This window comes from Abramis brama (assembly GCF_963993115.1).
Source record: "Abramis brama genome assembly, chromosome: 18".
NCBI classification, from domain to species: Eukaryota; Metazoa; Chordata; class Actinopteri; order Cypriniformes; family Leuciscidae; genus Abramis; species Abramis brama.
The window spans coordinates 33,782,210-33,798,347 of NC_139980.1; the positions used below are offsets into that span (position 1 = coordinate 33,782,210).

Genomic DNA, 16,138 nt, shown 5'->3' on the forward strand with positions numbered 1-16,138 from the left:
ACGTTTCTACAACCATTGAGCATTGTAGCTAGGGAAGCACCGATATGAACATTTTGGTCGATACCGATAACAATTATTCGTTATATTTGAAAGCCGATAACCGACATATTGGCCGATAAATTTAATTCCAAATTAAATGTTGCACTGAACTCTATTTTCCTTTTTTGAAGTGATTTCAATCATATTTCAAGCATTTCAAACCCATCATGTTGAACAGTGCGCATCTGAAGCGTCTCAGCTGGAGGAAATAACACATTATTTATCGGCTTTAATATATCGGCCAAATGTTCTTATCGGGCCGATAACGATAACTGTTAGACAGATCATAAACTAATGAACAGCGAGCACTGTGAGCTCAGGCTCTGGCGTTCTCAGCGCCGTCAAAATAAAAGTCTCACCATCAAGCGCGGCTTACGTCACCTCAGAGTTCCGACTGGCGGTGAGAATGCAACCAGGAAAATGTTCCTAAGGGAACCATTAGTTCTCGGGGAACTATCCGGTGCGAAAGCCTCTAATTTCACATAATTACATTTACCTCAAGAAATGTCATTCAATGTCCATAAACTCGACAGTCAGCTAGAAAAATAACTCTAGAGAAGAGCATTTTGCTAAATGTATACACTATATTTATATTTTTACATAACTTGATAGTAACGTCTTTGTTATTTAGTGCATGTTTGAATAAATCCGTCATGAAATCACAAAAACAGTGTTGGATAACTTACCAAAAGGTGGCGGTACAGGTCCATACGGGCCGATCGGAGGAGGGCCGTAAGAATCCATGTGTGGCGGTCTGAAGCGAGGCTCAGGGGGCATCATGGGAAGGTGGCCATTGGGCGGTCGGATCATCATCGGCGGTGGCCCATTGGGCGGCATGATCGGGGGTCCGTAAGACTTGGGTGGAGGAACCGGAGAATCCCGGATGGGAGAGGGCAGGAAAGATCCCTGACTCTGAGACTTGGAGAGCTGGAAGAGAAGATGCAGAGCAACAATAATTATTACAGGGGCGATTTAACGGTGGATTCCTGTTAACCGACCCAAGCTGATGTCAGTGAACCATCATAAGACCAGAAACATACTTTAAACAAGAGCGCAACAGCAGACACTAGATATTTACTTGAAGATTTAAAGTTATTATTTCAATAATTGAACATCACATTACCATGTTCACAGTTCTCTGATGTTTATTAGTTACACTGGTATTTTAGAAACACAATCAAATTGAATACAATAATAATAATAATAATAATAATAATAATAATAATAATAATCAGTTCTAATTATTCATTTAAAATAATTATTAATGTAATAATTATTATAATGGTTGAGTATTAAGCTAACTATATTACTGTTGTAAATTACAATTACACTGTAAAATAAAAATGAATTTAATAATTTTAATAAATAGTTATAATACTTATATTTGTCTTAAATTCTTCACTTTCAAACCCTAAAGCTTAACAATTCAAAGCCTTGAGCTTAATTAATAATAATTACAATAAAAAAATGTATATTTGTCAAGTATAATCATTTTATTTTACACTATTTTACTATAGCAGTTCCAATAGTAATATTTATATATTTATATATTTTTATCTTAAATTATTCACTTTCAAACCCATTTTGTCAGAATATTGGTGAAATTCTTTAAAGTTCAATCCACAAAAATGATGTAAATTATATGAATGTGTAAATAAAATAAACCTGATGCACGTTGTGTTGTTTTTGTGCGTTGATTAATTAAACTGAAGTCTTTAATTTGGACCCATTTCCCTGTTGTACCTTTAATTTAACAATCTCAACATGTTTTTTTGTGTTTTCTTTTTATTTCCTTTGCTCTATCCTGCATACTAATGAGCCACCGCTATTATCAAAGGAGTTTATTTTTATTTAATTTTAAACGGTTTCTGTTTTTGGTTTCCAATACTAACCCTGTGTAGAACATGTGCTTGTGGCGATAAGAGTTTTGCTGCATTGCATTATGAATGCAATCTTTTTCAGCAGCGCTTGATCCAGTAATACTAACACTTTCTCTTCTCTTCTATTTATAAAAAATAAAATGAATAAAAATTGACACTGCGTTAGATTAAACTGAGAAGGGTCATAGCACATGCATATTGTTGTCCCACTGTTAGCTTCTATTGTTCTCATTTGTAAGTCGCTTTGGATAAAAGCGTCTGCTAAATTAATAAATGTAAATGTAAATGAATGGCAACAAAACCGAGCGTGCACTGCTAGAAATCATTGGCATGCGTACTTGCGTAGAGTATGTTTCAGGCGTAAAACATGCTGGAACTCACTCACAAACATGAGTTTTGTTAAACATACCACAACATTCTGAGCACAAGACCCGAGGCGGTGATTAGAAAGTGAAAAGAAACACATCTTGATGAACAAAACTTGTGTTTAATCAGGTTTTAAAGACCCAAACACAGCTGACAAAAGCCATGAGCCACAACCAAATGTGTCATCAGCACCCTGCCAGTGCACAAACCCGACCCATCTAGTGGTGGAGCGGATCACAGAACTCACGGTTCAGATCATTTGCGGTTTTTGAGCCACGGATCGGATCATTTTTCGGATCAGCAAAAAAACTTAAATAATAATAAATAAATAAAAATTAAAAAAAGCTTTTCATTTATTACTTAAAGCTCACTTGAAGTTCTTCGATACTACATCAAAAGCTACTAGCCTAACTGATCAAGTTCATGCATTACTTGAAACAAGTGAACAGTCAGTAATAAAATAAAAACAAATTCACAAATTACAAGCAGAGACGAATACTAAAGCCTAACAGTATATCAGGTACAGAAATTAATAATTACGCCTAATGTAAAAACAACACTCTTTGTTCATTGTAGAAATTAAATATGGTTTAATCTTTGTTAAAGCTGTATTTTGTCATTTTATTACTAACACAGACAACAGTGGGAATATTAGGTGTGCTGTCACTTTAAGACCGACTGCACGGACCCGGAAAAACTGACAAACATCCGGTTTCTTTCTCAATTTTGTTCACTTAAAACATAAACGAGAGAATACTTGCAGAGTGTGTCCGTTCAAGGCCAAGGAAAGGGCTCTCTCTCTCTCTCTCAATTTACTTTTTATAAACTGGTCAAAGTCATTGAAATGTTTAAATATAAATGGGGAATAAATCAATGCATTTGAGATGTTGATAATGATGGCTGCTTGGAAATGTATATTTAAGTGTATCTGTGTTTGAAAAGGATTATTATTATTAGTTTTTTGTTTTGTTTTTCTCATGGAGACATTAGCTACGTTTACATGGACACAATCGGAATGAAATCAATCCGATTGATGAATCCGAACAAGGTGTTTACATGACTGATAAATAAAGTAATCGGGTTGATGTGCGCGTTTATATGTCACAAGTTTCAAATCGGATCTGATGTTTTGACATGCGCACACTGCACGAATATACAGACTTTCCCGCTTTCGCGCATAAATATTCTCCTCTATTGGTTCTTTATTTGTTTTAAAGAGCAGACATAATATTAATTCGTTTCTGGTCATAATTTAGAGCATATTAACCGTTTTGCCGTGTTGCTTATTGATCACGCAGTAAAAATGCCCCTCCCCGCGGCCAAAACCAGTCGTCTGTGGATGAGAATCCAAAACAAGCACTGTTGGGATGTTGTCCTGCTTCACTTCACAGACGCGCGAGTGAAATTAGGATTTTAGAATGACGGGAAACTTATTAATATGACACTTTATTCAACAGGAAGAACAGCTCGTTCCGCGCGTCATACGTCATTACGCTAGTTAACGTCATCGCACATGCGCAGTCCTTTCAGTTTCGGTTTTCAATCCGATCAAGTGTTTACATGTTCTCTCAATCGGATTACAAAAGGGATAAACCACCCCTTTCAATCCGAACGAAATTTCATTCGGATCGAGCTCAATCGGATTGATTAAGGTGTTTACATGAAGGTTTTTTAGTCCGATTGAGCCGTCAATCCGATTATAAGTGTCCATGTAAACGCAGCTAGTGTTAATGTGAAAAGTTAATGTTTTTTAATTCTCTCTCTCTCTCGGTTTACAACTGTTTGAATGTGTAAATTTACAAGACAAAACAAAGCCTTCAAACTCTAGTATGGTTAAATTTAGCAGATAATCCGCGCATCACATGCGTGCCGAACCGTGAGTCCTGATCCGTACGGATCACCGTCGACTGCGATCCATTCCACCCCTAGTCCCATTCATCCCAGCACCCATCTCTGTACTCACGGGCTCTACGGGCTCAGACGAGACCGGCTCGGCCGTCTCTGTGACCGGTGCGGTCTGCTTCAAAGCAAACACACCCACCGCCGTTTAATGGACAACAACATCTACATATGCATGACATTTACTGGAGATCGCCTTGTGAACATGTGAACATTGCACATCAAATTACAAACAGAGACAAAAAAAAAACTGTGATCTTTACCATTGGTCCGTCATGTGCACATGGAGATGATGTCATCGGAGGAAACATTTCTGAAAAACACAAAATGACAGTAAGACACTCAAAACTGCAATGCAAACCAAAAATATTTATTTTATTTACAGTATTAGATTTTTAAATTACATCGAGTACTTAAATGTTAATGTTATAAATGGAATTAATAAATGTATTTACGCCATATCAGTAACAAGGCTATTTTCATGGCGAAAACAGAATAAACAATATAAATGGATGAGTGTAAAAAACTGTACATTAATATTTAAAAGTTTAGGGTGAGTAAGATTTTTTTGATGATGAAATTAATACTTTTTTCAGCAAGGATGCATTATTTGATCTAAAATGACAATAAAGACTTTCTATTCATCAAAGAATCCTGGAAAATGTAATAGTTTTCAACTAATAATAATCATAAATGTTCCTAAAGCAGCAAATCCTCATATCATGTGACACTGAAGACTGGAGTAATGAGTAATGAGTTTGATCACAGGAATAAATTACATTTAACAATATATTCACATAGAAAACTGTAAAAATATTTCACATTATTACTGTTTCCACTGGTTTGTAAGAGGTTGTATCAAAAGCACCTGGTCGGGATGGCAGCGGGTGTCCGAGGTCTGAGAAGCGTCCGTGAGGGTCAGACGGGGGTCGTGGACCTGGAACAGGTCACAAGTGATCAGGAGCCGTTCATTATCAATCGTTTCAGCCAGACGCATAAACATCTGTGCCCGGTTGCATAAAGCACCTTAAGTTTATCAAGCGTCGAGAATACTTTTTGTGCGCAAAAAAAACACACAAAAAAAACAACTTTATTCAACTCAACCCAGAAGCGCTGCGCTGAGAACTCACTCAGAGAAACACAGAAGAAAATGAAGAGTTGTAAATAAAGTCGTTATTTTTGTGCACAAAAAGTATTCTCGTCGCTTGATAAACTTAAGGTTGAGCCACTGTAGTCACTTGGACTATTTTAACGATGTCTTTACTAACTTTTCTGGGATGGCAGATCTCGATTACAGAGAAGCCTATGGAGGAGTGAGACGGCTCTCAGATTTCATCATAAATATCTTAATTTGTGTTCTGAAGATGAACGAGAGTCTTACGGGGTTGAACAACATGAGGGAGAGTGATTACTGACAGAATTTTTGGGTGAAAGAACCCTTTAAGGGAAAATTACACTCAAGGTGCTTTATGCAACCGGGCACTGGATCTCAAGGGAAAAGAGGTGAGAGTGCAGAGTGACTCAAAACACAGGAAAGCTGGAAAACTGAGAAGAGGAGGATAAAGTTGGGAGTTGGGATGGTAAGACTCACCGAACGGTTCGCCCCGTCGCCCTACAGGTGCAGAGGGGGGGCGTCCGGGACCCTCTATCATTAGAGGAGGAGAGGGAGCCCCCCCGCTCACAGGAGACGGCCCGTACGAATCACCTATTCAGAACAAACCAACACAATCAGAACAAAATCTGCCAGGCGACACTTTGCAACACTGCACGATACTGGACAAAACTGACATTACGATATTTTGTTTTTCTGCGATATGAAAACAATTTCAGCAGATGACTTGAATCGCTCTATTTGGAAATAATTAATCATTCTAGAATGATTGGAGTCATTTTGTAGGGTAGCGCATCTGCATAGAAAGTAATAAACAAATTACAATCATAGGTAAATACTAGGGCTGGGTAAAAAATATCGATTTCTCGATTTTAATCGATTCTCATTTTTACGAAACAATATCGATTCTTAAATCCCAAGAATCGATTAGTCATCCTGTTTTCAGTTGATTAATGAATGGAACATTGTTGCGTGCATCTCATCCAATAAATCGCAATAATCTTTGTGCTTTGTTATTATTGATATGAAACGAAGTCTCAGATTTCAAATTATGGCCATTTTCTTACGAAATTCAAAACATAATTATCGTTTTGTTGCTGTGGTGTGAGATCGCTCTGGCTCAGCTCTAGAGAAGCACATGATCTTCTCTTCCGCCTTAATAACACCAGTTACAGCGCGAGATAAACATGAATGGGCATCTGAAAGTGTGTTAAAAGATAGAGTACAACTTATCGAAGTCCGTATCATGTCACATGGAATCGCTGTGTTTCAACCGTGGAAAGACGTTAGTAAACAATGTCATGTAACGTCACATTTACCTCAGAAAAAACATATCCAGTGACCATAAACTCGTTAGTCAGCTAGAAAAATTAACTCTAGAGAGGAGCATTTTTTTAAATTAAGCACCATATTACATATTCATTATAATTTGCAATATTCTTCAATATGTAATGCATGTTTGAATAAATCTGGAAAGTTTTTTTTATGACAGCCACCATTTAAATTTTTATATAATTTCATATAACTTTATTATTATAAAAATAAATAAATGTGTATTTTAAGTGTTTGTATACAAATCAGTTAATTTTTACCTTTATATTATATATATTATAGTAGGCTAATGAAGCCTATAGGCTACAACTAACTCCCATAGTTTACTATATTAGTTGAGAGATTTGTTTTCCTTGAGAAAATTTGCAATGTATTGTGCCAGATATCCAAAATAATCGATATTGAATCGAAATGAAATCGAATCGAATTGCAAGTTTGTGAATCGAAATCGAATCGAATTGTGAAATTTGTGTCAATACCCAGCCCTAGTAAATACAATAGAAAAAAGACAGTTTTTCAGGTAAATTAACTACTCGGGTACAGACAAAATAACACTGCATAGTCTTAATTAAATATGATTCATATAATTAATGCAGTTTATCTTTGTTAAAGCTACAAATGTGATTTTCCAAAGAATTGTGGGTAAATTGGGCTGCTGTCACTTTAAGACGAATGCACGTATTTAATACCGGTAATGACAAGCATCCATTTTCTTTCTCCGTTTACAACTCATAACCGACTGCGTTTACGAGGAAACTCGTCAAGACGGGCATTTTGACTTAATTCTCCATGCACATGTCAGTTCATGCACCAATAGACAAGAAAGGGAAGGAACGGCACATGAGTTTCAGTCTTTTTGCACTTGATCTTTAAACTAACAGGACTTAAAAACACATGAAAATGATAAACTGTCACTCTATGATGGTTAAACTTTGCAATTAATCTGCGAATCACAAGCCTTCGGCTTACAGATCAACTACGAACCCTACACTACATCGCGATATTGATGCTAAAACGCTACATCATGCAGCCCGACTGCATTATACAATTACAAAAGCCTGTCAGACAGCATGTGCACAGCAGCCGCTCTGAGGGTTGGTTGTGTTTTAAAGAGCGTGTGAAAGCTGAATTAGAGGACGATAACTGCTCACCTCTCCGTGGGGGTGGCATGTGGCGATCCGGGGGTCCAGAGTTGTGTTTGAACAGACTTTGCTCCATGTCTGAGATTTTATCTCTGTACTCCACAAGCCTTTATAAATGCACAAACATCAGAGTTCAGAAACAACACTAAAAATAACAGCAATGATGTCGAGAAATTGCATTTAAACAGTGATTTGATGGATATACGCACTTCTGACGAAAGTTGGCCATCTCTCTTCTTTCCTCCACCAGAGCTCGTTCTGAGGCGCGCGCTTTCAGCTATTGAAGATCAACAAGTAGACGTGATTATTATATCACTGAATATATCAGTATTAGCATATATTACACTTTTTTTGATAGAAACTGAAACACTGAGTATGCATGGGAATGCAAACGCTTCCAGTTAAGCAATCTTGATTTCATGTGCAGCTCTCTTATTACTGGCCATAACACAAAATGATTATAAGGTATCAGTATCAGAAGTGCATCCCTAAAGACAAAAGGCTTCTAAGTTTACATTATAAAGACTAACAGAACATGGTACTCACCCAGTTTTCATGGGCTTTCTTTTCCTGGACTGCCACCTATAGGAAAGATGGCAGGGCGATAAGAACAAGCAATATGGATTTTTTTGATTGCCGTGGGCGATATAAAGCCGATGGGCTATATGTGATATCACACTATTTAATGTAATGATAGTGAATAGCACATGCAAACAATTGCTGCAATAAAAATTATAATTTTACATATTTACTAAATTGCAAAAAATAAACTTGATAAAAATAAAATGTTTATTTGATATTCAAAAAAGCATTGCATGTCAAAATACACTGCATGTCAAGCACTGCTGTCAAAATAAAAGTCAGCTTCCAAATAGGGTAATCTTTAACTAAAACTATTTAAAAAACAATCTGCTAAATGAAATGAAGCTGAAATAAATTAAAATATAATTATTAAAAAATTTATTGTTGCCTTGGCAATAAACTTGAAGCACTAAAATAATTAACCTGAAAAAAAAAAAGAAACCTAAAAACAACAACAAAAAAGAATAAATTGACAAAAGCACATAACGGAATTACTAAAAAGTAAACAAAAAGTTACAAAAAGTTAATATAACTAAAATAAAACCAAAATAACATTGATTCTGACACTATCGGCCAATGCCAATAATTAAAAAAATGCCAACCCACTAAATGAGAGTATGAAGCGTCAGATTGAGAGTGTCGTCAGAGCTTCTCACCTCAGATTTCAGAGAGCGTTCGTTCTGCTGCATCTCCTCCTCGATGTCCTTGATCTTCTGTTTCAGAGCTCTCAGCTCCTCCTCCGACCGCACCGCTTTACTGTCCACCTCCGTCAGCTTCGTCTCCTTTTCCCGTCTCTCCAGCTCCTCCTGAGTCAGTTTCCTGAGCGCAAACCAAGCTCATGAAGCGAGGAAGTACAGGAGTGGAGAGTTTTTAATGCCAAACGAGGCTGTTCAAATGAATCCAGGACGTGGGCTTTGTTCACATGGAAAGCACAAATTCATATCGGAACATCTAACTGGAGTTGTTTTTAGTTTTTGCAGCAAAATGAAATACAGTCCTTATTTGAAATTCAGACAAGTTGAGTCTTAATTTCCCCCATCATTTATGATGCAGCTTCATACACAACAGCTGTGTGAAAGCGGTCACATGTATCTCATGATTATCGCATCACAGACATGATTTCCGATTATTGTGTTGTGTTCGGACCTATTGAAGACTGTTATTAGCATTATTTTAGTAGTATTGGAATTGTTTAATAATAATTTGTTATTGTATTTTTATCTATGTCATTAAAATGTTTTGTTAGTGTGCTATGGAGAAAAACAAAACAAAATGCTGATGAACAACGATGCCGCTTAACTGTATAAGAATGATGCGTCACTTTTATAACAAACACCCCTGACAATGTGTGTATAGCTTGAAATTAAATTGATGCGAGTTGTAGTTTTGTAGTGTGTTTTGAAAACATTTTCACTGAGTCCTCCTCAATCCTCATATGTGTGTGTTGTAATGAGGTGTTTTTTTATGAAATTATGGGGGGAAAATGAATTTTAGGCCCTAATATTAATTTGATAATAACACTAGCCAATCATAATACTATAATTTAATACATAAATGGGAAAATCAAAGGCATCAGACATCGCTGATACACAATATCATCGTCTAATTGAAATAACAATTATTCTTAAGCTATTCATAATATTTTAGTAGAATGCCTTCTGTAGTGTTTCACTTTAACTAAAAATATGATTTGAGTACCAATCCTCTGAAATGTAGCGCTCACTGTGCAGTGTGAATAGTGTGTGTGATCTCACTGTTGCAGGGCGTTTTCTTTCTGCTGGTAGAGTTCAGTGGTGATCTCCAGTCTCTGCTGCAGGCTCTTGAACTGGTTCTCCAGATGCGTTTTCTCATTGCTCAGATTCATCTGGTCGTGCATGACCTTCTGATATTGCTCTAGTTAAAAAAAAAAGAAAAAAAGTACAGGATTAAATGAGGATGTGGAAAGCAAACTGCAATGTATTCAAATACACAAATGTCAATCTTCATACCCTCCAGCTCCTGTCTGGATTTCTGTTCGGAGAGGAGACTTTCCATGAAGCGATTCCTCTCGTCTTCAACAACACTGAGAGTTGCTTTAATCTGCGAAACGGAAAAGGCATTAGAAATAAGAAGAGTGTTCAATTATCCTCCGAAAGAATCTGCCCGGAGCAAACGTACCCTGGAGACGTCCATCATCTGTTTGATTCGCACTCTCGAGATGTCCATCTTCTTCTCTGAAAGAAAACAGACATTTGATGTTCAGAATGTTTCACCTAACCATCTCCGATGACCTCGAAATGAAACCGAAATCGTGATATGGTTTATTGAGATTATTAAATAGCAAAGGCTATAATTTAATTAAATAAATATATGCGCTGCGTGTTTCAGAGTGAAGCGAGGTAATGTGTTCTTTTGCACGTGAGCAGCTCATGATTTACGAGCTCATGTTTAGCATCTCCGTTCTACACAAACTCATCTCCGCAAGCGCTATGAGTTCGGGACACTTAAATATTTGCGCATTTCAAAAGGCAACATGCACAATCACTGCAAACATGTAAAGAGAAGAGCTTTTCAACAAAAGAGAAGCTTTAAGGGCTCTCTGCGGTTTTCCGCCAAAATAAAAGGTTGATGGTTTGAAAGTGAAGAAATGAAGACAGCCGTACAGTTTTACAGTTCTACAGTAAAATAAAATAATAATTTTCTTAAATGCTTGATTTTCTGAATTTACAGTGAAATATCACCACAGAAATTACGTAACACATGACGCATTGCAGAGCTAGAGCAAGACGAGCATTTGTGGTTAAAGAGTGTATAAATGTTTTTTTTTTGTTTTTTTGTTTTTTTAAATGAGCGATGGTTTGTCTAGATAAGACTCTTATTCCCCGGCTGGGATCGTGTCGAGACTTTGAAGCCGCACTCAAACTGATATTTGGACCTTCAAACCCCATTGAAGTCACTATATGGAGAAAAATCCTGGAAACTTTAATTTCATTTGACTGAAGAAAGAAAGACATGAACGTCTTGGATGATGTGGGGTTGAGTAAATTATCAGGGAATCTTTATTCTGAAGTGAACTACTCCTTTAAGGACTAACAACTGTGTAAACGTGACCTTAGATTAGATTAGAGTCAATTTATTAGGAGTGGTTGGATTTAAAATGCATCAGATCACGACTACATTCTTGTTTACAGTGTTTATGCAAAAAGCATGTTTTATATGAACAGAAACATTTTACACAAAGTTCTTAAACAGAATGCTGTAATCATGCAATCACCTTAAAGTAAATTGATGATTAAATTGATTATTTATTTGTTGCCATAATAGGTAGCTCTTCTTTTCTCAGTGAATAACTTTCTGAATTTCACACGTGCAATAAAGCTGTTTTTAATGAGTCACTAAATGCAACTCCCCGTGAAGACAAAGAAAGAAGAATGTAAAGAAAAATGTAGGTTATAAATAGAGTGCTCACCAGCATCTCCTCCATTAGACATTTCTTTCTGTAGTTCAGCAGGATCACAGGCTCCCAGACGGTTGAGCTCGGCAATACAGCTGGACAAAACCTAAAAACCAGAGAAACACACAGATTATCGTGGGATGATTATCATATTTCGTAGAAACACTATAATTCATAATTAAGCAAAGCAAGGGCACTGTATTGCATAAGCCACCAATTTCACTCACATCAATCTCATTTTCCTTGTGCAACAGAGAGTCCTCCAGCTCTTTCTGGGATTTGTGATAAACCCTGATCTCCTCGCTCAGTGTCTTGTGCTTCTCCTGCCAGTCTTTAGCATCTCGAAGGAGCTGTCAGAAAATAAACATCATTTAAATCGTGTTGACGTTGATGGAAGGACAGGATTGGCAAGTTCACAGCTCTGACAACAGGACGTACAGATTTCTTCTGCTCTTTTAAAGCGCCGTTTTCCTTCTCAAAGGACAGAACCTGAGCCTTCAGAGCATCTTCTCTGAGTTTAGCTTCATCCATGAGGACATGAACCTGTCATCAATTCAACACAAACACAGAACAGAACATTTTAATATCTTCAGGACACGAGACAACTAATACAAATGTTCAGATAACATGGTCAAGTGACTATAAAATCATAAGGTAATTTAATTTGTGACCCTGGATCACAAAACCAGTCACATGTCGCACGGGTATATCTGTGGCAAAAGCCAACAATACATTGTACGGGTCAAAATTATCGATTTCTCTTTTATGCCAAAAATCATTAGGATATTAAGTAAAGATCATGTTCCATGAAGATATTTAGTAAATTTCCAAACGTAAATATTTAAAACATTTATTTGTGTGAGTGAATGCTGCACAATCATGAACATAAATGAACAACTTTAAAGGAGATTTTCTCAATGTTTAGATTTTTTTGCACCCTCAGATTCCAGATTTTCAATAGGTGTGTCTCAGACAAATATTGTCCTATCCTAGCAAACCATAAATCAATGGAAAGCTTATTTATTCAGCTTTCAGATTATGTATAAATCTCAATTTCAAAAAATGTACCAATGTGACTGGTTTTGTCATCCAGGGTCACATTTATCATGAAATGTCAAAAAAAAAAAAAAAATGTGTTGATAATTAAAGTCAAAATGGAGAATTCTTGTTTTTATGGAATATTGCTAGATTACAGAACTTTAGATTTTATTAATTTCCATGACAGTGGAAATCCTGTATTTAATAATTCACTCAATCGAACTGCTTCTCTCTCCATGTTCCTTAGAGAAAGAAAAAGTGGTAGTAGGATAAGTGGTAGTTATTGTTCACAACGGTAACTAAGCAGATTGAAGATTGCTCGCATCACTACGTTCATTTGTTCTGAGTAACTATGACAGAAAAAACAAAACGCTTGACATTATTACTGGTTTCCCATTTCAACCGGTAGATCCGCCAAAGAAGTAAAGGATCAGATCATCCAGCACAGATTACCTTTGCACGCTCCTCGTCATAGTTCTTCAGTGTTTTCTGGTATTTCTCGATTCTCTGGTGCATTTTGGCAATCTTTGGTTGAAGGAAAGACAAAACAGTTCTGAGAAATCTGACAGAGAAAAGTCACAACGGCAGAAGATAAAATAAATCAAAGCTTACCTTTTCATTTAGATTTGTATTTTCTTCCTGTGTGTCCACAATTTTTTGGTTAAGCTGTGAAACACTCCCAGACATCTCCTCCCACTGACTCTGGAGTTTCTGATGATGATTCTAGTCAGTAAAAACAACAAAGCACATTAGACAAATGTGTGAAGAAACTGGGATGGGAAGAGATCAATCCTGATGCTGTGATTCACCTTCAGCCCTTTCATTTCTTGTTGGCTGGAAGTCAGTGATTTCACAGAGTTTTTCAGCTGTTCTTCACGTTGTTTTATCTGTGAAGAGACAAATGAAACGTTTATATCTGATCAGGATCATCAATAAACCCAAGAGAAGTCGAGAGAAAGAAACATTGAGGTTTACCATGTCATTTAATTCTGTGATCTTGTTAACAGCATCAGATTTCTCGCTGAGAAGCTGCTGGATCTTGTCTCTGAGCTGCTTTTCTGTCACTGTGAGATAAAATACAATGCAAACTATATTAAATCAGAAAAGAATTTAAGAGGTAGTAGAAGTGGGTCTCATACCTCACAGCAATGATATTTTGCTGATTTTCATATTATATAATGTAGTAATGCCTATTTGTAGATAATCCTGTGCATTAAATATTTTATAAATTAAAAGCACAATTGATTATGTGATGGACACAAACCAAAAGATCAGCTTAGTTTTAAATGCATAAATCTGACATTAGTGCAAAAACATAATACCATGACGTAAAAATATCAAATTAGAGCTGCACGATTCTGGATAGATTGAGAATCACGATTTTTCTGTTTCAAACAGAGATCACAATTCTGAACAGACAACTAAAAAAACTATTTAATTTACAAGAGTGTGAAAATGTTAATCGCTGCAGTCTATTTAAAATGTTAAATTAATCTGAATTATTTTTTTTTAAAATCTGTTTGAATGAATGATTCAATGACAAATACATTTTTAACAGTCACTAGTCGCCACCTACTGGTGTAACTGTGTAATTAATACAATCCTTGAAGCGCCATGTCCTTTCAAAAGGTGATTTACTCTATTTAAATCGCTACTATAGACATCAGTGTTTATATCCAAACTTTATACTTTTATCTCAGTACTTTTGTGATAATATGAATATTTGTAACAGAAATAATGATACTATGAGGTTAAAAAGTCTGTTTGTGAAGCTGTTTCATACTTCTACATGACAACTGCCCTCTCTGGATCAGAACGCAGATCTGAATGTTCACTGTGATCAGACTTGTCAAAGCTTTAATACACAGAGCTGAATCGTTGTCATTTAGGAATGAGATCGTGTGGGTGTTTGAATTGAGATTGTGATCTTTTAACGATTAATCATGCAGCTCAATCTCAAATTGAGAAGACTAAAAACAGTAAAATCCATATAAATTATAAAAGTAGTATACTAGCTGTGTAAAAGTGCAATAGCATGTATATGCCATCATACCACCCAACCCTAAGAGACTGGTATAATGTATATTTAGCTGATATCTCAATCACGGCAAGGCTGAGAAGTGACTTACATTGATAGGTTTTTCCTTTGATCTAAAGGAGAAAAGAAGAGGTGAATGGCACAGATTTAATTGAATCAATCTCAAAAGAATGAAAACATTAATCATGTAAACAAGATGAGGCAAACTCTGAATCAACATCCACCAATGCAACATTTTTCTAAATGTCATAATCATTTGTCAACAAACAAGTATTCGTTACTTCAATGATCTCATTGTTTCTGCATTAAATTATTACATTGTTTAAATTAATAAATTTTTTGATAATTGTGACTTTGTATAAGTACATTGAAATACATAACTTAGTTACCTCTGATAACACATCACTCTAAATTGTAATGTGGACTCATGCATTTTCTGTAAAGCTGCTTTGAAACGATGTGTATAATGAAAAGCGCTATACAAATGATGTGTGAATTGAATATCTTACAGTGAGCACTATATTAAATCAGAAAATAAAATAATTTAAGTAGTAGTAGAAGTGGGTCGCATGACCTCATACATGCAATTAATCTTATATCACAGCGATGAAATTTTGCTGATTTTCATATTATATTATAATGTAGTAATGCCTATATTTAGATAATCCAGTGCATTAAATATTTCATTGTGATGGACACAAACTTAGTTTTAAATGAATAAATCCGACATTAGTGCATAACTAATGTCATAAAAATCTCAAAATCTCAAAAATCTAGTGCATGACATAAAAATCTCAAATTAGAGCTGTGATTGTGAAAAGTGCTATACAAATAGATGTGTGAATAGGATGTCTTACAGCGAGCACCGTCCTCCAGAAGAACATCAGTATCGTGAGGGCCCCGACCACCGCTGTGACGAGCACCGGCTCCCAGGGGACTCCGTGGAAAGTGGGACCCGGTCGCCATTCCTCTGGAAGAGCAGTGATCACCTAGATGACACAAAAACACACCAAATGTGATCAGTTTTATGTCAATTCCAGAAACAATTCATTGTTTGACAACATGGTTTCACTGCCCGTCAGCTTTGAGTTTAGTTAGTAAGGGGCCCGAATGCCATGTTTCAAATCAATTTCTGCACTCTTTTAGACTTATATTGACAAATCTGAAGCAACAAAGTCTAGCACTGACCCTTATCACCAGCCACATGCAACAGAAACACAACACATGGGGTTTTAGTGGACTTTCACCTCTGATGAAACCCTACTGCCTATAATAAGC

General features: G+C 36.2%; 1 protein-coding gene across 1 annotated transcript in view; it reads right to left on the bottom strand.

Annotated features, from left to right (window-relative positions):
* The window catches only part of mia3 (MIA SH3 domain ER export factor 3), a 29,933-nt gene that overhangs the window by 2,907 nt on the left and 10,888 nt on the right, over nucleotides 1-16,138 (bottom strand). Inside the window, exons 7-26 of the mRNA XM_084090862.1 lie at nucleotides 15,718-15,849; nucleotides 14,952-14,973; nucleotides 13,798-13,886; nucleotides 13,632-13,709; nucleotides 13,435-13,545; nucleotides 13,276-13,347; nucleotides 12,223-12,327; nucleotides 12,012-12,134; nucleotides 11,800-11,890; nucleotides 10,509-10,564; nucleotides 10,340-10,430; nucleotides 10,106-10,244; nucleotides 9,008-9,170; nucleotides 8,316-8,351; nucleotides 7,979-8,046; nucleotides 7,779-7,876; nucleotides 5,776-5,889; nucleotides 5,053-5,121; nucleotides 4,448-4,497; nucleotides 726-966 (exon numbers count right to left, since the gene is read on the bottom strand). Coding sequence (XP_083946988.1) covers nucleotides 726-966; nucleotides 4,448-4,497; nucleotides 5,053-5,121; nucleotides 5,776-5,889; nucleotides 7,779-7,876; nucleotides 7,979-8,046; nucleotides 8,316-8,351; nucleotides 9,008-9,170; nucleotides 10,106-10,244; nucleotides 10,340-10,430; nucleotides 10,509-10,564; nucleotides 11,800-11,890; nucleotides 12,012-12,134; nucleotides 12,223-12,327; nucleotides 13,276-13,347; nucleotides 13,435-13,545; nucleotides 13,632-13,709; nucleotides 13,798-13,886; nucleotides 14,952-14,973; nucleotides 15,718-15,849 — 1,948 coding nt within the window. The remainder of the gene's footprint in view (nucleotides 1-725; nucleotides 967-4,447; nucleotides 4,498-5,052; nucleotides 5,122-5,775; nucleotides 5,890-7,778; nucleotides 7,877-7,978; nucleotides 8,047-8,315; nucleotides 8,352-9,007; nucleotides 9,171-10,105; nucleotides 10,245-10,339; nucleotides 10,431-10,508; nucleotides 10,565-11,799; nucleotides 11,891-12,011; nucleotides 12,135-12,222; nucleotides 12,328-13,275; nucleotides 13,348-13,434; nucleotides 13,546-13,631; nucleotides 13,710-13,797; nucleotides 13,887-14,951; nucleotides 14,974-15,717; nucleotides 15,850-16,138) is intronic.